The sequence below is a fragment of the Mauremys reevesii genome, linkage group 7 (assembly GCF_016161935.1).
Source record: "Mauremys reevesii isolate NIE-2019 linkage group 7, ASM1616193v1, whole genome shotgun sequence".
Lineage (NCBI taxonomy): Eukaryota > Metazoa > Chordata > Testudines > Geoemydidae > Mauremys > Mauremys reevesii.
The window spans coordinates 101,519,985-101,545,743 of record NC_052629.1 but is presented as its reverse complement, the minus strand read 5'-3'; the positions used below and the strand labels follow the sequence as shown (position 1 = coordinate 101,545,743).

The 25,759-nt window shown below is 39.4% G+C and overlaps 1 protein-coding gene across 1 annotated transcript in view; it reads left to right on the top strand.

The window, feature by feature from the left end:
- IL17RD (interleukin 17 receptor D) overlaps nucleotides 1-18,531 on the top strand; it is an 89,021-nt gene extending 70,490 nt beyond the window's left edge. Inside the window, exons 8-13 of the mRNA XM_039546416.1 lie at nucleotides 565-630; nucleotides 2,682-2,736; nucleotides 3,746-3,856; nucleotides 5,320-5,504; nucleotides 10,241-11,177; nucleotides 14,968-18,531. Coding sequence (XP_039402350.1) covers nucleotides 565-630; nucleotides 2,682-2,736; nucleotides 3,746-3,856; nucleotides 5,320-5,504; nucleotides 10,241-11,177; nucleotides 14,968-15,083 — 1,470 coding nt within the window. The 3' untranslated portion in view covers nucleotides 15,084-18,531. The remainder of the gene's footprint in view (nucleotides 1-564; nucleotides 631-2,681; nucleotides 2,737-3,745; nucleotides 3,857-5,319; nucleotides 5,505-10,240; nucleotides 11,178-14,967) is intronic.
- The last annotated feature ends 7,228 nt before the right edge of the window (nucleotides 18,532-25,759 follow it).

Sequence of the window (25,759 nt, the reverse complement as noted above, 5' to 3'; positions counted from 1 at the left end):
GGGCTGGTCTACACTAGGGAGCTTACAGCAGCACAGCTGTACCGATGCAGCTGCACCGCTCATGTAGCCATCAGCTGGAGAGCCCTGTTCTGTTGACATAATAAAACCACCTCCACCAGTGGTGGGTAGCTACATCGGCAGGAGAAGCTCTCCTGCCAACATAACACTGTCTACGCTGGCACTTCTGTTGTTGTAACTTATGTCGCTCAGGGGGTGGTTTCCATTTTCATTTTGTTGAGTTAAATACTCCATGGCAGGTGGCAGGTTGTTCAGTCCACCAGAGCCTGAGATTAAGGAGCTTCAGGGTATTGTGTAAAACTTACTTGTTATCTCAAACTTTCATAGGCCTTTGGTGGCTGGAGATTCTAGTCCTGGGATATTTGAGTAGAGAGGTTTGTATTTCTTTATCAGTATTGAATTGGATTTTGTTTGATGGAAGGTGCCTGTGTACATAGTGGAAATGTGACGTTTCAACTCAATAACATTAGCTGTAAATGCATTTTCCGTTAGCTTTGTAAAGCATGTGAACTACTTGTAAAATAATTTCCTTCCTTTTCTTTGCAGGAACAAAACACGGATATCACAAGTTGTGTTCTTCAGAATATAGCTCCAGGGGATTATATCATTGAGGTAATATTTGTGAAGAGTTAATTAAATGGAGCTAAAGAAGTGTGATAAATAAATTAATTGCAAATAAAATACTGTGGGCCACATTCTGCTGTAATTTACTGTACACACTCACTGAATTGTACACACTCACTGAATTCAGTGGGGCAAATTAACATTTTTAGGTCAGCTCATACTTTGGCCTTGCATGGCTGTGCAGTAGTGGAAAAAGAGCAAAAAGCCTCCCTGTCTTGCACCTCTCTCATGCAGAAGCCAAGCATAGTTGAAATCTCTCTGCTTTACCGAGCACTGCTCACTGCTGCATCCCCTGCTGTGCGCGAAACCAAAATCCTATTCAGAATTCTGTCACTTGGACCCATCTTAGTTATATTGTAAATGTTGCTTGTTTCTTTAGATTTAAATAATAACAATACAGTAGAATCTCAGAGTTATGAACTGACCAGTAAACCACACACCTCACTTGGAACCAGAAGTACACTATCAGGCAGCAGCAGAGGACATTTCCCCCCCCGCCCCCCAAATAAAGTACAGTACTGTGATAAATGTAAACTACTAAAAAAAATGGTAAGCAGAATTTTTCTTCTGCATAGTAAAATTTCAAAGCTGTATTAAGTTAATGTTCAGTTGTAAACTTTTGAAAGAAGAACCATAACGTTTTGTTCGGACTTACAAACATTTCAGAGTTCCGAACGACCTCCATTACCGAGGTGTTCTTAATTCTGAGATTGTACTGTAAAGAAAACTCCTATACAAAGACTCTAGGTGGCTTGACATAACAAATTACCCAGGCAGCATTAAAAAAACAAACGTTCAGACAAGGAAAAATAGTGCAACTCAGCCAGTCCAGCTCACTCCGGCAGGCAGCTTAAAAAAAAGCTCCTTCTTACCCCACCATGCCATCATTCCACTAACAAACCCTCAATCCTCTGCTAAATCCTGACAGACAGATGGCTTTTGCAGCATGCCTGGAAAGTCCCTAAAGTCTGGCTACTTTAAACCAGGGAAGGGAGTGGGTTGCAGAGTCCTGGGCCGCTCACAGGGAATGTCTTGTCCTGCCAGTTTCTCCCTGTCTTTTATAACAAGGGGAATCCAGCTCAAGCATCTCTGCTGACCACAACTTTGCAGTATATCAGGGGATCTGTTGTGGTTGGCTTCTCAGGCAGGCAGGTCATAGGCCATTTAGAACTTTAGAAATCATAACCAACATCCTAAACTCTACCCAGGGACCAGTAAGCAGCCAGTGCAGATTCTGGAATACCTTGTACAATATGCTACTAGCGAGATCTCCTACTCAGTAAACAAGCTGCTGTGTTCTGCACCAACTCAGTCTTCAAATGGCTTTAAGGTGTAGCCCCATGTAGAGCACCTTTTAATATTCTAATCTTGAGGTAACAAAGGCATGGATAAGAGTACAAAGGTCTGCATCCAAAAGAAAAAGTTGCAACCTCCTGCTCAGATGCAAATGGCAAAAAGCTGACTGAGTTACTGCTGTATTATGATTATCCAACAACATAAAATAATGGTGTTGGGGACTTTGGACCCATTGAGTAAAAGTCTGTTAGGTGCTTTTATTTGAGTTGGGGAAGAAAAGGCAAAAAATGTTCACGAAAATTTTCATTGAAAATGTTTTGTGTATTTTTGCTGATTGTGAAAAAATTTGACCATCTCTACTTTTTATTAATAGAGAAGATTCAAAGAATATAGAGCCTATTCACGAGACTTTTACCTCCTACATCCCACTCCCATTCCTCCTCCCTCCCTCTTACCCCCCCTTTTCCTTTGTCTTGGACATCAATTAGGTTGGATTGTTTCCTTTTTTTAAGAGGCAGGTTTTGTTTGAAGATAGTATTCCAGTTTTACCGCAATATGATTTGTATTCTACTCATCCCTGATCCTATCGAGAAATGACTAATTTTAGGTACTTCTCATCGGTCATTTGTAATGGTAGCTTCCTTCAGTTCTGGTCCTCGGGGTAATTGCAGTGTTTTTCACATGCAAAAATGATTTTTCTGTATCTTTTTCAGTATTTAAAATGAGAATTTTCTTTTTTAAAGCTGGTTGATGACACTAACACAACAAGGAAAACAATGCACTATGCACTAAAACCAGGTAAGAATTTTTCTTTTAAAGTCAACACGTACTTGTTTGTAGTGATAATTTGTGTTGAAGATCATTTGCCAGAATAATAATGACAGGACTAATGGGGTTTGTTTGACCATGCTTTTAAATGCAGTCTTGTGATCTTTTTGACAAAAAACAATATTGCTTTTGTACATTTTGTGCTTGTAAAGAATTGCAAAGGCAAATTGTGCAAGATAAAATTAAGTATAAAGATGATTTTGACTGTTAGTGGTTTTACATCAAAATATTGTAGAACTAAGACTCCTTACTGGAAACTAATTTTTGCTACATACACTAATGTGAAAAATCAGTTTAAAAATTGTCAAGACTGCATCTTAGTCACATGCAAGTAGTAGCCTGCAAGTAGAGAGTGGAAATAATGTAATGCAAATATGTAAGCAGCTTAATGTAGCACTAATGTAATCCACCCTAAATAAAGTTCTACAGTAGTTACCTTGCAATCGATTATCACAAAGATCCCATGATGGGATGAAGACTTTGAGTGACAACTTGCTCCACAAGCACTATGGAACTTCTGACCATAAGGGTAGACTTATCTGTGCAGGAGACAGAGCTTTCTTTGGGGCCAGTTTGAGACCACGGACCAAATTCCCCCCAGGCACCAAGGACCATCAGAAACCTCACCAACTTCGTTCCAAGTGCAACGCGCATTTCTTCAACCTGCCTTCTCTAACATAAATACAGAGCAGTACATTTAAAAAATAAACAGAACCCAATCAAAACAAAACTGTACTACACACACAATTCTTTCCCTGGGGAGAGCATGAGATTGAACAAACCACATGCAATAGATGTTAGTCACCTCACTTAATGCATTATTGGAAGGCGCTCAGATCTTAGCTTTATATTTTGTATATTTGAGAATTACTTGATGATATTGTGCTGCAGTGGTTGTCAGTACCAAATATGAAGATGAGATTAGATAATTATACCATAACTTACTTGCACCGTGCTAATTCTGCTTTATTTTTTGAAGTACATTCCCCGTGGGCTGGACCAATAAGGGCCATTGCCATTACCGTTCCCTTAGTTGTCATCTCAGCATTTGCAACGCTTTTCACAGTGATGTGCCGTAAAAAACAACAAGGTATGGTGTTTATTTGGCATGTTGTTTCATTTGAAGGAGAGTTTGCTTGTCAGAGCAAATCTGAAAGGAAAATAGATTTATTCAAAACACAAATTTCTTTATCATAAGAGCTTTCCTTTTCACTCTCCCCACCCCTGAACCCACCCCCAAACCTCTGCATCTGCTGGAACTTGCAGCAAAGTCTTAAAATCCAGTGTTTGGTGTTAATTTGTTACCCTGGAAAATATTGTGTCATATGTCCTGCATTATGACTTCACTGCAAAATGCAGCAGGACAAGATGGGTTGTGTGAGGAGAAATCTTATTTGGTTTGTTTTTTGTTTGTTTGTTTTGAATGTCTATTAGTGGAAGTAGTAGAGGGGAGATGATAAGACTATGCAGAGAGTGAAGAGATCCAGAAGATGATATATTTTAGACTATTTCCTCTTTCAATACAGAATTATTTAACTGATGAATCCTAGTGGAAGGAAAGTAAGACCCTGAAGCATGCATGTAAGCAGGTGTCAATCCCAGTCTGCCATGAATCTGCACCCACTAGAATTAGTCCAAACTTACTCCCCCTTCCTGGTTGGCTTTATTCAGAATTCAGATAACAGCAAAACCCCTTAAATCTCAGCCTAATCCTTCTCCTTACATTTGACTATTCATAAGGTTTCCCTGCAGACACTTCCTAACTTAGATTCAAGCAACCTCTGCTCACTTCTGCCTCCCTTATATCTAGGGTGGAGCTCGCAAACCATACCTGGCTCACTGATTTATCAGGAATTAGTCAATACTGCGGTTCCAGGGAGTGATTGGGTTTCCCCCATATAGAAGATGGGGTTTCAGCCCCCATGCCTCACAGATCAGTGATATCTCCCTGGATCTTGGGGATGAGGGATTCTACAGCTGGCAGAATTTATCTGGACTGAGTCCTTTTCCCTTCTGGCTGTTTATGACATTATAGCATGGCTCCAGCAAAAACTCAGATGAACACTAAAGAATATGGGCATGCTGCAGAGAGATTGCACATGTTTCTGAAGGGTACCAGGCCCCCTGGAGTTTCATTCTCTTCCCTACCAGTATCGCTGTTTTAAAAGGAGCCCATTGCATTGCTAAGCAGGAAACTCTACAGAGAAGTATGTTTGAACTTTCTGATTTCTGAACAAAGAGGTGAGGTGCCTATAAAAGTACTGTGGCAATTTCGTAGGGTCGGTGGAGGTGAAACTGTTTAATTTCTTCTGTACACACAGCAAACCTTTCTAGACAGGTCTTAGCACATGCAGTAACTATCCAATCAGTAACATCTTTCACCTCACAGGCTGATAAAATAGAAGAGGAAGAAGGGAGGGAAAAACGAATGTCTTGGGATGAACAGCCTTTTACTATGTACTTGAATAATGAGTCTGTCAAGGTTAAAGAAAATTTTTGATCTTGGATAGAGTGAAGATTTTTGCGTTTGTTTTTTTTTCCCTTCCAATTTAGAAAATATATATTCCCATTTAGATGAGGAGAGCTCGGAATCTTCTACATATGCTGCAGCGCTCCATGTGGAAAGGCTCCGTCCCCGGCCAAAAGTGTTCATCTGCTATTCCAGTAAAGATTGCCAGAAACACATAAATGTCATTCAGTGCTTTGCTTATTTCCTTCAGGACTTCTGTGGCTGTGAGGTAAGATCACCACTTCTTCTTTTAATGTTTGGAATTGCCTTATTCAAAACATTGCCCCCAAAACTCATGATAGCCTAGCCCTGGAAAATATTTCACCTTGACAGGGATATTCTAATCTCTCTTTGCTAAAGAGAGTAGCTTCCATTAGTGTTAGTGGAAACTGCCTACATTAATTTTACCTATGTGAATTTTCTCCATTTAGAGAAAAAAAGCAAACCAAATAATGCATAAGACACAGTATTGTACGTAATTTGTGTCAGTCCTAATTCTCTCTTTCAGTCATTCGTAGCTCTTTATATATTAACTACCAGAAGCATATGCACACATAATGCTGGTCTAGTTATCAGAATGTATATCTTCTGTAGATTACAGACACAAAGAAGCTCTACAATCTAGCTAATCGAATTTAGTATTTCTAAGGCACCTCTTATGCCATGGTATTGAAGCAGTGATCTTGTGATGCACATTTGAATCAATCAGAAATCTTGTCCAGAAGAAGGATTTGTGCAACACACACATTATACATAATAAAACCTTGCTAATTTGGATTCACCCCTGAAATTCTTTATCATCCTCGATGGCTTATTCAGTAAATTTTTAATTCTTTTGATGCTGTATGAAAACATCAAAAAGCATTTTTAATGGCATATAAACACATGGCCTAGGCCTGTATCTTTATTTTTTTTTTACTGTCTTACTTTGATTCAAAATGATATCAGAAAAATATCAAAATGACAATTTGATTGACTAGGTTGAAGTTCTCTGGCTGTTTTCTAAACCTAAGAGAAAATGTAACCAATAGTTCACTTTTTAAAAGGCAAAACAATTATTAGTTTACAGGAAACATTTATTTCCTTTGTTAAACTTTAATCCAATCAAAGTCTAGTTAGTATTATGTATGAATTCAAATATTAGTATTCAGTCATATAGCAAGTGTGTCCCCTAGTGGTAGAACACATTATTTAAAATCATTGCTTGTTTTCGTTATTGTGCTTCTGTTATTTTATTTTTATATTATTAATTTACTCAGACTTAAAACAGTCAGAATAAGATGTCTTATATTTAGCTTGTCTGAATTCCTTTTTTTCAGTTGTGATGATAGCACAGCATCACCACAGCTACGTGGAATGGAGTTAAAGCCAAGTGCTTTTTGCATAACACCTCCAGGGTCATTCAATATTTGGTAAACAAAGTACAACGAGAGCTAGATAAAGATAGAATATGTAACAGTCATGTTTAATATAAAAAAGAAAGTTCAAAAGATGACAATGAAGGTATCTGTATCTTTGGCCTACGGAATTGAATTATTGTCTTGTAAAGCAAAGGGGCAATGGGATTTATTGCTGTTTAAAATGCTAACCTAATTATGCTAAAATTAAAAAGCCTTGTTCATAAGTACACATAGTAAAAGCACATTTCCTGGTCTCTCACTGACAACCGCCCCCCTACATTTATCAAGGCAACATATATCCCAGCTGTAAAATGACACAGGACTCACCACATATCTTCAAAGTTCTTATGCATCCTTGGGATCATGATTCTGTGCAGTAGCTTCCTGTATATTATATATATCTATAAAATATTTGGTTTTAGACATGCACATTGTTGCTACCATAGTAGAATCATACAGGGCGATATGTGTATATACAGCAGATTCAACATGTTAATCACACAAGTGTACAATAACTAAGAATTGCATATAGCACATAGAGTGGAGTGCTCAGAGTGGGTTCATTTCCCTCTTTAACTAGGTAGATAAATGCTCAGTCACTTGGGACCACTCTTCCAAAATTTTCCAGGTTTGTTTCTTCTTCACAAGCACGACACTGCAGTGCTTTTTACCCCCTGCTTTGGAAGCAGCTATCCAGCAAACACATAATTGTTTGGCCTTGAACCATTATTTGTAGATTTGGTACTTTATAAGTAGGGCCCTACCAAATTCAGGGTCCATCATGGTTAATTTCATGGGCATAGGATTTGAAAATTGGTAAATTTCATATTTTCAGATGTTTAAATCTGAAATTTCACGGTGTTGTAATCATGGGAGTCCTGACCCAAAATGGGAGTGGGGGGGGGGTCACAGACCTGTTGTAGGGGAGTCATGGGATTGCCACCCTTACCTATGTGCTGCCTTTAGAGCTTCCTGCAGCCACAGGAGGTGGAGGTCAGTCTGATTGCCCCTGTGCTGCTGGGAGCGCCCCAGCCAGGGGCTCCTAGCTGCTAGTCCTGGCTTGCTTTTCCTCTGCATAGCTGCTCTTGGGTACCTCTCCCGGCTTCAGAAAGCTCCGCAACCCCCCACCCCACCCCACCCACTCACTTTTTGCCCCCATCTCTCCGCAGCCGCAAGAGGAGGGGTCACTGTACAGGGTGCCCCCCTCTTCAAGATGCAATTATTAGCTTGTTTCAGTAAAATAAAAAAGATCATGTGAACTTAACAGGATTTATTGATTGACATTTTACAACAGCAAATAACACTCAGGGCTCAACTCCCTGATTGGTAGATACGGGCATCTGAGGCAGTTTTGTAGGGTAGCCTACAATTGGTAGACTCAAACTTGAGAACCAAAGCCTTAAATTAACAAAAACAAGTGGAAAAAAATGTTCTGGTTTCAAATGTCATTAATTGAATGTCAGCATGGAGCATCCAGCAACTGTGTCTTTCTTCATTTCCTGTCTCTGTGCTGAAGACACCTGTCTGTGTTTAGAAACTGCTCTCTCTGCATCAGTGGAGTTTGCTAGAATTGTCAGACAGCGCCGAGCTAGCCTTGCAAGATGGGGAATTCAGCCTTCCACTGAGTTCCAAAACTGCAGCATGGGCAAACTACAGTCCACTTCTTTTGCAATATTTTTGTAAGCCGGTATCTCCAGCCTACAATTCTTATCAGAGCCAGGAATTGCGTTAAGCAAGGTTAAATCCACCATCAACAGGAGCACTGTTGTAGTTTCCTGTCTGTCCCATCTTTGGCCTTGTCAGTAATAAAATCAAACAGAACATGCAGTACATAGTTGTCTTGCTCATCTGTGGACTCATCCTAAATAATTTCAAAAGACTCACATGAGTTAATTTGAGACTTGATCTCCTCAAAATGTGTAGCAAAAACCTTTGGGAGGTAGGCCTGTCATAACTTATTTGCACTTAGTAAGCAACCGGCATTTTGTACATTCCATTGAATGAACTCACACAGCTTTGGGTGATCAAGTTTTTCCAGTGGTATATTAGCACTTACAAGTGCATCTACAAGTTCCATTTTAGCTAAATGACTGGTCTCAGAGCTCGCTGTCATCTTCTGAAAAAGAGAAGAAATTCTTTTTGTTTTTTTAACTTTTTGTGTACCAGCAATGCAGTATTTGCATCCTTCTTTCTGCTTTGATGGATTTCCGAGTCTAAGTGGCACTCAACTGTTGCCTGATGTGTGTGATCCAATGAAACATTGCAACTTGTACAAAATAGTTTGTCACCATTGGCATGTAGAATTAGGCTTCCAAATTCTTTCACATAATCCACTGCAGTAATCATTTTTGAGATTTTTATTTATTTTGGACATTCATTTTATAGTAATTTACACGTCTTCTGGTAGGCAGTCAACTGAGATCACTATACTACAAAATCTCCCCATTGTCTATATCTACAAAATCAGTGAGTTGAGCCCTGAGTGTGATTTGCTGCTGTAAAGTGTCAATAAAAAAATTCTGTCAGGTGCTTCACCTTTTTATTTTTATTGAAATAAGCTAATAATTGCATGTGGGGGGAAAGGGCAGTTCCTGTACAATGTCCCCTCCCCTAGCAGCTGCAAAGGGAGGGGGACAGGAAGCGAGTTGGGAGGAGGGGGTGCGGAGCTATCTGCAGCCGGGAGAGATAACCAAGAGCAGCTTTGCAGGGAAAGAGCAAGTCCTGTCCTGTCCCAGCCATGCCCAGACTAGCAGCTAGAAGCCCCCTGCTGAGGCACTCCCAGCAGCACAGGGAAGATTGGACCCAACTCCTCAAGTCTCCTCCAGCTGCAGGAACCTCTGGGGCTGCTGTCCAGTCCCAGAGCATCCTGCAGCAGGGGGAGGCACCCAGAAGTGGGTCTGGTCTCTTCCTCACCTCCCCCCATCCCAGAGCAGCTGTGCAGGGGGATGGAGCTAGGAGCCGCCTTTACTGGGGCACTCCTAGGAACAAGGGGAGATCAGATTTCATGGGGAAGGGCTCATTTCACAGTCGCGTTTTTCATGGCCGTGAAATTGATAGGGCCCTATGTACAAGTAATACAGGAATGTAGGTATATTGTTCCTTAAACAATACTTAGGCAGCAAAAACACATTATAACTAGCATTTTCAATAGAACAGTCGTGAAAGTTAGCCTTCTTGCCCACAGGGCTTGCAGGTTTCTGTAACCCATTGAAAATACGTAGTTCCCATGCCAAATGTACAACCCTTACTCGCTTTGACGAGCACTTACCGACAAAAGTAGTTCCATTGACTTCAGTATGACTCTTCATGTCAGTAAGTGCTTACCCAAGTGAGCAAGAGTCACAAAGTTTACCTCTTTGTTAACTACTCTTAAAATGTATCACTTATTTCTGTTTGAAAATAGTTTCCATTCACAGCATGGACAGACCTTAGTCTTCCTCATCTTTGATTCACATCTGCTTAATAAATACAGGCGGGTTCATTGAGCATTTACAACACATCTAGCCTTTGTTCAGTTGCCAAATCCAGCATTGAATGTTAACCAGGATGCTCTCTTCTTTTCCAGGTTGCACTGGATATATGGGAAGATTTTAAAAATTGTAAGGAAGGGCAGAAAGAGTGGCTTATTCAAAAAATCAACGAGTCCCAATTTATCATCATTGTATGTTCCAAGGGAATGAAATACTTTGTGGAAAAAAAGAACTGGAAGCACAAGGGAGCAACCAGAGATGCTGAGAAAGGAGAACTCTTTCTGCTTGCCATATCTATCATCGCAGAGAAGCTGCGTCAGGCAAAGCAGAATTCAGATGACCTCTGCAAGTTCATTGCAGTCTACTTTGACTATTCCTGTGAGGGTGACATTCCTGGCATTGTGGATCTAAGTACAAAGTACAAGCTCATGGATAACCTCCCTCAGCTTTACTCTCACTTGCACTCCAGAGATCTGAGCCTTCAGGATTCAGAGTTGTACCCTGTAAATATTAGCAAAAGAAACTACTTCAGGAGCAAAACTGGCCGGTCCCTTTATGTTGCCATTTGCAATATGCACCAGTTCATTGAGCAGGAGCCTGACTGGTTTGAGAAACAACTCATTCCTTTTCCTCAACCTCCTTTACATTACCAAGAACCTGTGTTGGAAAAATTTGACTCAGGCTTGGTTTTAAATGACTTAGTGAGTAAACAGGTGACTGATGGGGATTTCTACCTGAAAACAGATGTAAATATTATCCCTGCTGTAAATTCAGACTCTCACTGTATAATTCAGCACTTTAACCTTGGAGAAGATGCAGAGACTCAGGACATTCAAGTTGGTAGCTCTGTTCTTCAGCCATTGTTGCATGTTGTAAAAGCTGCCAATCTTCCAGATATGCCCCGGGATTCAGGAATCTATGATTCTTCTGTTCCTTCATCTGAGTTATCTCTACCTTTAATGGAAGGACTTTTGACAGACCAAACTGAAACCTCTTCCATTACGGAGAGTGTCTCTTCATCTTCGGGTTTAGGTAAGATGCAGTAGTTTTTCTAAATTGCATTAATACAAAATATTCACATGTCGCTGTAATACCTTTAGCAACATAAAACTAAACATTGAGTACATAAGTACCATGGAATAAGGGACCATATAAGAAGTGGAGAGAAGGCTAGTTAAAATATAGAGCTAGTCAAAAAAGGCAAACTTTTTTATTTTTTTAGTTGGTGGCAAAAAATATTCATCAAAGTTTTAAATTTTGATCATTCTCTAAGCTTATTGAAATTTGTTTTAGAAGTCATGAAACTTTTTTAAAAAATTGCAATTTGCATGTAGAATCAGAGAATATCAGAGTTTGGAAGGGACCTCAAGAGGTCATCTAGTCCAACTTCCTGCTCAAAGCAGGACCAATCCCCTAATAGATCTCCTAGCTCTAATAGAATATAAAATGGTGTCTTCCCCTAGCTGATCGAGAGTCATTACTGTACTGCAGGTAACTAAAAGCTTAAACACACACAAGATATTAGGATTTTTATAACATATGCTACATAACATTACCTGCTGCTGCTGCCTTATTTACCATGATGTACTGAATGCAGCTTAAGAACTGGGGAAAAACAGTATTCAGCATTATATTTATTATAATTAAAGTGTGATCTACTGACTTTCAGCTCTTCCCTAAGCAAACTGAACAGGCATACTTTCTATTTAGAGGGTCATAAGGTTGAATGATTCACTGTTTGCTCAGTGTATGCTGAGTCTTTTAAGTCTTGTCTTTTAAGAAATTGAATTTACCTTGCTGGGTATTAAAGTTCAGACTCAGTCATAGGTACTGTTTAATACAAGGTGGATGTGGAGATAATAGTAGATATGGAAGAGTTGAGTAGCAGACCTGTTGGAGAAAACATATAAAATCTGAAATGCCAAACGTGGGGAAAATACAGATTTATCAGTTTTATTGAGCAAGCCATGAACACCACCTCACCCAGTCATTCATTCAGAATTCGCACATGTAGTTCTCTTTAACTCCCTCATCACTGCTAATCCATCCCGCTTCCTCAAAGGCCTGCGAAAACCTTGCATGCTGCTAGACTTCAGGCTGTTAGACCAAGCTGGGATGTCAGTTTCAGAGTTAAGGGGCCCACTAGGAGAATGCTTGACCAGCAGTCCCCCTCCTGTTTGAACCACCGGGCTGTCAACTGAAGCATCTCTGTTGTCCAGGAATTTCTAGAGGAGAGAGGCAATCTCTCCAGTAATTTAGTTCTGAAGTCACGTAGCTAATATGTTTTAACTAACACATTTTAAAGCCTTAGTATCAATCAGGCAAATTGTATTTTAACATGGGTGAGCTGATAAAGGTGAATGCTACAAAAGAGGGTCCAAGGCTGTGTTACAAACAATGGGCATACTCACCCAATCAAACGACCCCAAATAACCCTTGCTACTTTTTTCAATTACTTCTCCCAAACCATGTTGATCATGTATGGCTAGGGCCTCAGCCACCTCCCCTAAGCCACAATCTCCAGTAGGCCCTAGGTAAATTGGAAGAGAGAGAAATCTAGAGTTGAGCATTATGTGCCTACTAAATACACTGCAACCTGTACTTTCTCCTAATTATCCCACATACCCATGATATTTATACATGCATTGTAAGCCAACATCATGTACTGAGTATGGGATTTTGGAGAAGTTATAACAACCTCTACATTTTGAATCAATAAACACCTAAGTTCATAGATTCTAAGGCCAGAAGAGACCATTATGATCATCTAGTCTGACCTCCTGTGTAACACAGGCCATAGCATTCCCCAAAATAATACTCAGAGCCTATCTTTTAGAAGAAGATCCAATCTTGATTTTAAAATCGTCAGTGATGGAGAATCTGCTATGACCCTTGGTGAACTGTTCCAATGGTTAATTTAATCTCACAGTTAAAAATGTATACATTATTTTGAATCTGAATTTGTCTACTTCATGTTCCAGCCATTGGATTGTGTTATACCTTTCTCCACTAGATTGAAGACCCCATTATTAAATATTTGTTCACCTTGCAGGTATTTATAGACTGTAATCAAGTCGTCCCTTAACGTTGTGTTTGTTAAGCTAAATAGATTGAGCTCCTTAAGTCTATCATTATAAGACATATTTTCTAATCCTTTAATCATTCTCATGGCTCTTCTCTGAACCCTCTCCAATTTATCAACATCCTTCTTGAATTATGGGCACCAGAACTGGACACAGCAACAGTCACACCAGTGATAAATAACAGAGGTAAAATAACCTCTTTACTCATACTTGAAGTGCATCCCAGATCTCATTAGCTTTTTTGGCCACAGTATCACACTGGGAGCTCATGTTAAGCTGATTATCCACCACAACCCCCAAATATTTTTTTAAAGACACTGCTTCCCAGGATAGAGTCCCCCATCCTGTAAGTATGTCCTACATTTTTTGTTCCTAGATGTATACATTTACTTTTAGCTGTATTAAGATGCATATTGTTTGCTTACGCCCGGTTAACCAAGAGATCCAGATCGTTGTGTATCAGTGATCTGTCCTCTTCATTATTTACTACTCCACCAATTTTTGTGTCATCTGTAAACTTTATCAGTGATGATTTTATGTTTTCTTCAAGGTCATTGATAAAAATGTTAACTTGGGTAGGGTCAAGAACTCATCTGTGCAGGATTCACAGGAAACAGACCTGTTTGATGATTCCTCGTTAACAACCACATTTTGAGACCTGTCAGTTAGCCAGTTCTTAGTCCATTTAATACGTTAATTTTATATCACTGGTTTTTTTCATCAAAAATGTTGTGCAGTACCAAGTCAAATGCCTTACAGAAGTCTAAGTATATTACGTCAACATACTTACCTTTATCAATCAAACTTGCAACATCATCAAAAATATATATAAAATTAGTTTGATAGGACATATTTTCCATAAACACATGTTAATTTGCATTAATTACATTATCCTCCTATAGTTCTTTGTTAATCGAGACCTCCCTCCATTATCCAGGATCAATGTCAGGTCGTCAGGCCTGTTATTACCCAGGTTATCCTGTTCACCCTTTTTAAAAATTGGCACAACATTAGCTTTCTTCAAGTCTTGTAGAACTTCCTCAGTGCTCCAGGACTTCCTGAAAATCAACACTGATGATCCAGTGAGCTTCTCTTCCAGCTCTTTTAAAACTCTTAGATGCAAGTTATCTGGACCTGCTGATTTTAAAAGGTCTTACTTTAGTAGCTTCTGTTTAACATCCTCCAGAGATACTAGTAGAATGGAAAGAATGTTATCATCTTCATATGAGGAGACTACATAATCTGTATAAGGTTTCTATCCTGGATACTTAGATTTTTAAGTCACGTAAATTGAGACTAATGGTAAATCTTCATGCAGTTATCAAATGTCTGTGCATATTTCAGGACAAACCTTTCCTTTCTCCTTTAAAGTAGTATCCACTTTCATCTCATAGTAGTTTGATCTGATAACATTTTTCATCCTGACAGAATACTGTTCCACAAGAGAAGCCTCTCAAACAGGCCATTGAATTAGGGTGGATGCACTAAGCTTCAAACTCACTTAGCTCTCTAACCTCCTTCATTGGGCATGACATAATGTTAGCCCATTCGTCAATGAGAACTTCTCTGAGTAGACCACCATGAGGAAAGGTTTGCATTAGTTCTTTATTTCTGATCATAGTGAGGGTAATGCATTATGATATCAACTGGTGGTGTTCTTTTCAACATACAGTTGACCGTTGTACAAATAAAATAATCACTGTTCAAAAAATAAAATGCCCTTTTTTTTTCTTTCCCAGGAGAAGAAGAACCCCCTGTGCTCACTGCTACAAAATGCCTAGTCCCTGGAATATGTAAAGCAGAACTTCATTGCCACATCCATACCGATGAACTGCAGGCAATTGCACCTTTATAATGTCTTACAAGATTGTTAAGCATTGCCACTTTATCAATAGGCTCTGTTTGTGTGTTAACCATCACATCACCCCCCAACTGCTAAAACTTCTTGAAGGAACAAATGCTTCCTTGAAGGATATCTGTTATTCCTAAGGGAATTTGTGGCCAGTAGACGATTACCTATAAACCTCTTTATAGACTCTTTTCTGATCTAAAAATGTAGCATTGAAAAAGATGAAGGTACACTTTGAAATTACCATCTTAAATTGCATGTTGAAATTATACTCTTTACAGATATCACAATCCAAAATCACTTCTGATGTTTTTATTAGAAATATTTTTGACTGAACATACAATAACTAGTCACTTTTGGCTTGGATTGTTAACCATCTCAATGGTACAGCATGTTTTGCAGCAGAAATTCTGGTTTTAAATGCTGAAATATTTGATAGTATGAGTATTTTAGTGATGATCAGTGGGATTTTTGTGACAGGAGTCATGATCATAAAATGCCAAAGGCCAGACCTAGTAAATCTCCATTAGACAAATATTCCTTTAGCAAACATTTAAGTATTTTTTTCAACCCTGTCCCTCCAAAAATTTTTCTAGTCCAGTGCATTCCAGTGGAAGGTAAAAGCATGTGTCCTGTCCCCCACAGCTCCATCTCTATCCATATTTTGACACATGTAAGGGAAACATATTGTGCCATTCTGTCATTTCAGCTCCAGGATGGTACAATGCAAGGCTATAGGACACACATGTTTATTGGATTTCCTGATGTCCATTTCAAAGTTAATTGTTTTTCATGGAAACCTATCTTCAGACTTAGTTTCTTTTAAATGGTCTTAGTTCTGTCAGATTTTGTGGAAGATAAAATTCCTGTTCCCTACATGTTTCCCACATTGAGCTCATTGCAGTATCAGGAACTTGATTTAGGAATATTCTGTTTTAGAATGCTGCAGCCTGTGCGGGGTGAACATTGCAACAGATGCAGTAAGTGAAGCTTCTTGCTAGCCTATCCAGAGCTAGGGTAATTATTTCTATTTTTTAAAAATTCTATTCTTGACAAGCTGGCTACGATATCTCACAAATAAGGCCATGGTGAACCATATCACTTATATAATTTAAAAAAATCCTATATACCTCTATAGAATGATGCAGTGGAAAGTGAATCTCCTATCGTCTTCCTGGATGGGTTGATGGGAGAAAGGATGTAGAGAGTAATGGAGAAAGGGTCACCAAATCTTGTTTTTGTGTGGGCCTGAGGACAGCCCTAATAGAGTTTGTGCTTGTTGTAGAAAGTATGTAAACTCCAAGTTTCCCCATAAAAATGTGCTTCACATCCATTTGGAATATAGGAATTTACAGTAGGCGGTGAGTGACTGGCCATCTGCTCATCTTTGTATTGAGCAGCCACAAGGCAAATGTGTATTGGTTATTTTGAAGTTCCCAGTACTGAAAATCCTAGTGAATGGGATAAATATTCATTTTAAACTCATGTTATATTAAGCATAATTCTAACTACAGACACCCTATAATGCATCTGGCCACATTTGTCTGAAGACAAATAGCATGAAGTTCCTTCACTTGCAATGATGATTTAGGTATATCTTCATGTGAGAGACCCCTGCTGCTTCCAGACAGCAATTCCTCATAAGCAAAATAAAATTTGAATACGTCCAAATCTTGCCACTGTAAATAATAATAAAGGGTGTCCTGTCTGGCTACCTGTGCCAAATTTACTAATCTGGGGTCTAAACTGTACCCTGTCCAATCCCATTGATTTGGGGTTGCATTGGGTGTTAATCAGGGTGTAATAATAGTTCTAGCTGTCCATAGCTGTCAAAAACCTTTCTGTAAGTGGAACTTTCTCAGTCCTGAGTTTGTTCATTTTAATCTTAACTGCTGGGTTTTGATACGATTCTCAACAGGTATCTGAGTAGTTTAATCATATTTAAATGTAATAATTGGCAGCAGAATCCAGCACACTTCATAACTGTGGTACAAAACAATAGAATGAGGCAGATACATACACCAGTATTTATGCTTTATGATGGAGCTTTACTTCTACTAATGTAAAACTCTTCAGCTATTTTTCACTGTAATTTTTCTGCTAAACTCGAAGTGAATGCCACAAGCTCAAAATGTCACAAGGATCTTAGTTAATTCTAAATAGTGTGCGAATGATCTGAAAGCATAGAAACAACTACAGAAGATTTTTATATATTGTGCCTTGGGTTATACTGAAAGCAAAATTCTTACAGTTGCCCCATTTTTTGGAAGTTTAAAAACACTTGGGTCAAATTAGATAGCATCATTTAAGAGCAATTCCTGCCCTACCACCTGCAGGTGTGGAGGACCCTGACTCAGTGGGGTTCGTGCAGTTCCATTGCAGAAAGAAGCGAAGACTGGATGCCTGGACACCAGGCAGGAGGTTTGATTGGATGCCAGGCAGGAGGTTTTCACCTGCTATGTGCAGCAAAGCTGAGCTCTACAGGGAGGTGGCTGGACAAGTCACAGCCTATTACTGTGTGCAGGACTAAAGATTTGGGTGAATTCCTGGCTCCATTGAAATCAATGGCAAAATTCCCAGTAAATTCAGTAAGGCCAGGATTTCACCTTGGACTCTTAACAAACAGTCATTTTTAAATATGGATTGATGAATCCATTGCAAACTAACATTAGTGTTTTCTTACTTATAAATTTGGTGCACAATCCTGCTAATCTTAACTGAGTCTTGAAGTTATAGATAGTCTGGGGAGATACCACAATCAAATTAATTTTAGTCAAATATATTTTTCTCCACCAGGCAGTGGATGGAAGCCTAATTTTGAATGCCTTTGGGGGGAAAAGAACAGAAGTCATTATAGGCTTTGTGTAGAGACTGTAGAAAATAGCAGACCACTTTGGATTTTTATTTTAATTGAATGGAATTATAAAATGGAAGGAAATAATGTTTAATTTACTTTATAGTGATTTTTTGACAAAGTTAGCCACTCTGATTTTTAAATTCAGAAAAATTGCATACATATTTTGGGGGATGGAGGAGGGGAATTACTACTGAGTTTGCAAGAATTCTGTTTTTTTCCCTTAAGAGGCCACGAACAAAAGCTCTCGTAAAAAAAATTTTTTAAACCAAATATGTTGATATACATTTTAGAGATTAGTTTTCTACTATTTTCATGTGTTAGTAAAATCTAAACAGAATGTAAATGGTGAAATAATCCCTCTTGTTACTACTAGAGTCTACAAATGTGTTGAAATGTGATCATTTTGATGTGTTTATAAGATATATGTTTCTCTGAGGATGAAAAAATAGCGGAAAGCTAAGGATGCAAGCTGTAGCTGTATGTTCAATATTTACATTGATAAATATAGTTTCCGTATTTTGTACCTGTATATAAACTGTTGACAGTAGACAGCAGCTGATATTTGCAGAAATTTTTTTATGGTACCATAATTTAGAAGTTACACATCAAAATAAAGAGTCATAAGGCATGGTCCTGTTACTTTTTAATTTTGTATAATTAGCATGGTTTTTTTTCTTTTTTAGCTAAATGTAGTGTAAGCAAACATACCATTTCACTATGCTTCTATTAGCAGGTTAATAGTACTCAATCTGAGATTTTGCCTAATTATTTTTATTCCTCTTCATATGTCACATTTAGGAGATAAACTGATATGTATTCAGGGACTTTTAATATCAAACAGCTGTAAAAAAAATAGTTGTCTACAAGTTCTGCATAGAAAGATGGCTTCTGTTAATTTTTGAAGTAAGACTCCTTGAGTGCGGTAATTGTAATTATTCTCCCTGTACATTACCAGAAGGTCCCACAATGATACATGATTCTGTATGTCAAGTGAAGTCTAATTACATCATCCAGAAAATATGTGATAGTTTGGACTGAATGAGTTTGATTCAGAAGAAGTGAAAATGATCTAATTTTTATTTAGCCTCTTTTTCATCCAAATGGATTCCAAGCACTTGTCTAATGTATTCTGCAAATTATTCCCCCTAAATAAAGACTACTCAGGTAAGTCAGGGTTTTTGGAATGGACTCATACACAGTATGACCCTGTCTAGTCTAGAAAATTATGTATGAATATATAAGGGATGTGTTAAGTATTACTTGTTTAATTAGAGAATTGAATTGCTTGTAACTATACTGGAATAAGCACAAACAGTTAATTGTCCACGCTAGCCAGGCTGAATGAGTTTAAGTTTTGCATTCACAGTGTTGCCATCTTAAATTTTTTCATTTGCAACGTGTCTGGACATCTGTCCCAAAATTCCTGGGTTGTCTGCTGTAACAGTGCATTCTGGGAGATTTTTAAAAGCCTCTAGTACAGTGGTTCTCAAACTGTGGGTTGGGACCCATGTTAATGGGGTCACCAGGGCTGGCTTAGATTTGCTGGGGCCCGGGGCCAAAGCTGAAGCCCAGGCACCACCGTCCGGGGATGAAGCCTGAGGGCTTTAGCCCTGGTTATCGGGACTCAGATTACAGGCCCCTGCCTGGGACTGAAGCCCTTGGGCTTCGGCTTTGGCCTCTCCCCACTTGGGGCTTGGGCTGGCTCAGGCTTTGGTCCCCCCTCCTGGGGTCATGTAGTAATTTTTATTGTCAATGCAATGAAGTTTGAGAACCCCTGCTCTAGCTCATTGTCATACAGTAATGACAGGACCAGTTGAACCATTTCAGCTTGTCTACATCGACATTGGCAAAAAACAAGTTCATAAAGTAAGTTCATAAAGAACTGGTTAAACCTTAAATAGTTATTAAACCTGATGAAAGTAGCTTTTTCTAACTGGTTATTGGACCACTTGTAATCCATTTGCGTATGGATGCAAAACATTATATGAACTTTACCTGGTTTAATTTTTCAAAGATAGGCCACCCCTGTATATCATCTGCTCTCTGCTGAAGTATTGAGCAACCTCTGAAGAAAGAGCAAGTTCAACAGCACACACACATTTAAAACATGAAGTGGAAGAATCCTGTATCCAGCTGAAACTACACATCTAGAAGATCTCTTTAAAAACACAATTTCATACTTAAAGCATAGGCATTTCCTTACCTGCGTATGCTGGCTCCGTCATGCAGCAGGGTTTAATGATCAATGTAACATCATAAAATAGTGCATGCTGGGGCTTCAGTTGGAGTGGGGAAAGTCAGTGGTCAGTATGGTCAGGTATAGCAAGGGACCAAAAATCATGTATTAAACTAATAATGTGCTATTTCGCTTAGCCTGGATTTTTGAGTATATTCAGAATCTAGCTACTGAAGTTGCTGGGGTTTTAAAGGAGAGTTTGCAAATCTCCTTTAAACATTCTTAAATGTATTTTAGTATGAAATCAATTAACTACAAACCTAATTACTCATCAGCTAAAACTAACATAGAAATCTAGGGTGAAATCCTGCCCTCCTTGAAATCAATGAGAATTTTCTCAGTGGGGCCAGGATTTTACCTCTGATTTCTAACTAGTGAGCCAAATTCTACCCCCGCGTACATTGGTGCAACTTAATTGATTTCAGGGAAGTTTTCATGTGCATTTGTTACACTCTAGATGTCTTTAAGACATTTTGTCAATGCAGAAATCCTATAATATTCCATATTCCACCATTAATATGCAGAGATTTTAGAAGAATTTTAAGAAGGGAACAACTAACTGGTCACAATCATGCAACTTTTCAGTGTTTTCAAATATACTATATTGTTGCCACTAGAGAAAACATCGTAACAACTGGGGTTTTGTTTGTTTGCTTGTTTTAAGAATGAAATGACAATGAAATCTTCCCTAGCAGTGAGAACTGGCACAAGTTAGAGTTCTTCCACTATATCTTGGTTTTCCTTTCCCTAAAATAAAATAAAAACCAGAAGCCTAACTTTTTTTTTTAATCTTAGATTTAAATGATGTGGTGACTTGTTACTGAAATTCCCTCACAGAATTATTTGTCTATGTGAGTTATATATCATATATAAAATATGCACACTACATAAAATTTGAGTATTCTGAACATATAAACGATCAGACATTAATTATTTTGAAACTGTTGGGAGCCAAAGATTAAGTCATATGTCAGTCAAAAGGTAATTTTTCTTCAATTTGCCAGAAATTATTTGATTTCACCTACAGTAAGAACTCATTATCACAAGCTATTCATGTTCTCCATAATTCCTGGGTTTGTAGACGGATAGCCTCTAAGAATACCTCTCACAGGTGTAAAATGTCTCCATCTTTTCCAACTGTGAGTTTACTCTGAAGCATAACGAGTATGATCTAAATGCCAACAATGCTAGACATCTCATTGTTGATCATTTGAGCAGAAATATCTAGCTGTTGTCCCTGTCTACTTTAGCTGGATGCTGTAGTGGATACAGCAACCAGCACTCTGCTTCCCTCCCCCGCCCCCAACATACATTTGTCACAGTTTAATACAGTTGTAAACAGTAGAACTGTTAATATTTTTTTCTCTTTCTGACTCAGTTTGAGCTCACCCTCCAAATGAGTTCCCCATCAGCCGGGAGGAAAGAAACAAACCACAGCTGGGCTTCCCTTCATGGTAGTTGTAAAGGTGTCCAGTACCACTGCTTCTGTTGAATGATGCTGAATAGAACAGTATAATATTATTAGTTAACATGTTGCTTACAATCTACGGGCTATATTTTACACTTTATCTTTGAATTAATGGTGGACCCTGGTGGTCCACAGACTATGTCTTAAGATTTCCAAAGGGGTTGGAACCTCCATTTGAAATTTTTTAAGGATCCACAAATGAAAAAAAGATTGAAAGCCACTGGCCTAGATCCATAGACCCTAATTGAAAATATAATTCAGTCCTCTCCAGTCTTCAGAGAATGAGTTTGTAATCCATGCTCATTAGGATTAAACCTGTCAGAAGAATAGATGTCCAGTGCACCAAAAGGGAACATTGAACACACTGGGAACAGATTTGTTCCATTAATCTGTAACATGAATACCAAACTAAACTGTGCATCAAGAAAAAAAGTGCCCAGCAAGATTATACATCAAAGAGGGTTTTACTCCACCAGTAACATTTGAAATACACAGTTCTAAGAATATTTTTGCTCTGACTGGTTGCTGCCTGATTTAGCCATAGCAGTGTTATGCCACCTGGTGAGAGTACTGTATAACTATACAAATATAGTAGCATATCATTGAAGATGTATATAACTTTGTCATTAACATTTTTTAAGCTCTTCACAATGGCCACATTCTGATACTCTTACTTGTGTTGAATATTACCTTACTCCTCAAATAACCCTACTAACATCAGTGGCATAAGGTGCTAATCAATATGTTTGTAAAACCTTGGAGGTGTATAGCACTTTACAGTACTGGGGCCTTGATCCTCAAATGCACATCCAGGAATATAAATTCTGTAAGCGTTGTTATACCCATTTTACAAATGAAACATAGATAAGGATTTTAGGGTCACAGATGGAGTTAGTGTCAGCAGTGTGACCAGAATGCAGGAATTTCTGGCTTCCATGCCTGGGCCTTTACTGATAACTCAGACACTCTCAGCTGATGGTAACCCATCAGTAAGTATTGTTGATTAGTGACATCAGGCCTGATTAATCAATGCTCAATAGCCCCTTTGGGTATTTTCTACACTTTGAGCTGGAGGTGAAAATTCCAGCTTAAGGAGACATACCTGTGTTAGCTCTGAATAGCGGGTAGCCTTGATGGTGTGAGCAGTGGGAAGGACTAGCCACCCCTGTACAATCCCATCTGGACCATAGATACATACTCAGGGCAGCTAGCCTTTCCCATGGCTTGCACTACCATGGCTATGCTATTTTTAGTATGCTAGCTTGATGAGAGCTAGTGCAGGTGTGTCTCCCTGAGCTGGAATTTACACCTCCAGCTCAAAGCATAGGCACACTTTTTATAATAGCTAGCAGGACAAACATAGGCCATAGGATGGGCACAAGCCCTCCTCCCACAGTGAATCACCAGTGAGGAGGCTGGTATACTGTGCGTAGAGCAGGCTCTGTGCAACCTCTACAGCACCCGCTCCAGTGGAGGGGCATTCTAGGATAGGCTGGCATGCACAAGAGGACAGCAGAGACATAAGTACAGAGCAAGGGTGGAATTGGGGCAGACTGTATCCTGGTAATTCTGAGTTCTTGATATCCGACAGGAGCCATTGAAGCAGGGATGCAAGTTAGGGCAGCCCACAGAGCTTCTCCAGCCTATACATGGTGTTGTACCAACTCCCGATATTCCCAGAATACATTCCCTCTCAACTGCTCATGCCTGTGCTAGTGCAGGGATGAATCAAGTCCAGCAGGCCTGATTCTCCTTTCACATCCTTGCAGATCAGGAGTAACTTCATTAACTTCAGTGGAGTTACACCAGGGTAATATGTGTAATATATATAAGGGAGAGAAGAATTAGCCCATTGTTCTTTAATAATCCGCTCTGATCTTGTGGGTGGTTCCCATAAAAACATGATCTGAGTCAGCAACAGGAAGGTAGATGGCTGCCCTTTACTATAGCATTTGCAAACACGCCAAGATTTGGGTTAGGTGTTAGTTAAAAAGGAAACCACTGTCTCTTCACAGGATAAGTGTTGGGCAGTACATACATACATGACATGCATCCGACAAAGTGGGTATTCACCCACGAAACTCATGCTCCAATACGTCTGTTAGTCTATAAGGTGCCACAGGACTCTTTGCTGCTTTTACAGATCCAGACTAACACAGCTACCCCTCTGATACTGGGCAATACATAGTTAATGGAAGTGGTGTTGGAATAAAGTTACAGTGAAATCAGCAAGACATAGCATAGCCACATGCTTTGACTGCCTTTAGTACTTAACAAGTGCAGGAATATTTGTTTGGAGAATGCTGACCCATTTATTGAATGGCATATTTTACTTTTAACAAAATATGTAAAATGTTTATTTAAAACATGAGTATATTAAAAAATTCTATATTTTGTCATATTTTAAACTAAAAATAAATGGTATGAACCCTTGTCATTTGACTTCATAATCAGTTTTAAATTAACATAAATTAAATGCAAATATATATATACATATAAGCGCAACATTGAAAATGCACAATTCAAATCACAACAAGGTGTGAAGTGCAAAAACCAAGGTTTCACAAGCTTCACTCGTTGGCTGTGCTACAATTTAGTATAGACTTGACAAGAGTCCTAGGATTTGTTTGGGGCCATTTTGCTTTTTTCCTCATTATTTTTAGTTAATCTTTCGTTAAGGCACTCACACACCTTTGGTTATGAATACATAGTAAATAAATGCAAGTGTATTACTGATATTTCTGGACCATACACACCTAAGGATTTATACTCAGGCTAGGTTCATGACTTGGAATTGTCCTCAGCCAACCAATTTGCTTTCTGTGTCCCATTTTACAACTATTTCTCAAAACACAAGTTAGTTATGCAATAATCCCCAGAACAATAATCCTCTGCCTGTTGTGATCTATTTTGCCTGAATAGCTCACAACTACCACACCTTTTTGAAAGGCTATAGTGCATGTCTGTAATTTACTCTTACAGTTGTTAGCACAATTCCAGTCTCTAATGAATGGCATTTCTTTCTTCAGGGTCAACTCTCCATTGTTAAATGATTTCCAAAAGGGGATTTTTTAGGCATTTTCACTGTTACCTCCAATTAAAACAGCTTTGTACTCCTTTCTGCTTCTTTTTGTTCTACTAGTTTAAACCTCTTGTGTTTTCCCCCTTTTCTGTCCTTTCTCCATGTTCCATGTTGTTTTTAATTATATTTGGCATTCATTGAGATTTAAAAGAGACATTAACTTAGCCTTGTCTGATTTCACCTCCATATTATAACATCAGATAATGAACAAATAATGATAAACACATAAATGTAAGTCTATTGCGGACTTTAATGCATGGTAGAGTCAATCATCTTTCAATAATCAAAATAATAACAAGTTAGACCAATAAAACATGTTCAATCTACCTGCACAACATCTTTAGTTCAGATAGACCAGCTCCCGTTGCACCTATGTATTAACAGGACTTATATGGTCTGAACGTTTGTTGCCTATATAAAGTAAGTGGGAATTTTGCATACACAAAAAACCCAGAGCACAGCCTAGAGCAGAGGTGGGCAAACTACAGCCACGGGCCACATCTGGACCGCGGGACCATCCTGCCCGCTGGGGAGGCTAGCCCCCAGCCCCTCCCTCGCTGTCCCCCCTCACCTGCAGTTACGCCGCCACGTGGGCATGCTCTGAGCGGTGGGGTTGCACACTCCTGCTGAGCAGCGCGGCAGTGTGTCTGGCTCCAGTCGGGCAGCGTGGCTGCCAGACATGCTGCTCTGAGCAGCATGGTCAGGGGGTCAGATAAGGGGCGGGGGATCCTGGGGGCAGTCAGGGGACAGGGAGCAGGGGACAGTTGGATGGGCTGGAGGTTTGGGGGGGCGGTCAGGAGATGGGGGGGTGGATAAGTGTGGGAGTCCTGGGGCTGTCAGGGGATGTGAGTGTGGCTAGGGGTCAGGGAACGGGGGGCGTTGGATAGGCATGGGAGTCCCGGGGGGCCTGTCACGGCAGGGGTGTGGATAGGGGTCAGGGCAGTCAGGAGACAGGGAACAGGAGGGGCTGGATAGGGGATGGGGTCCCAGGGGGCAGTTAGGGATGGGGGTCCTGGGAGGGGTGATTAGGGACAAGGAG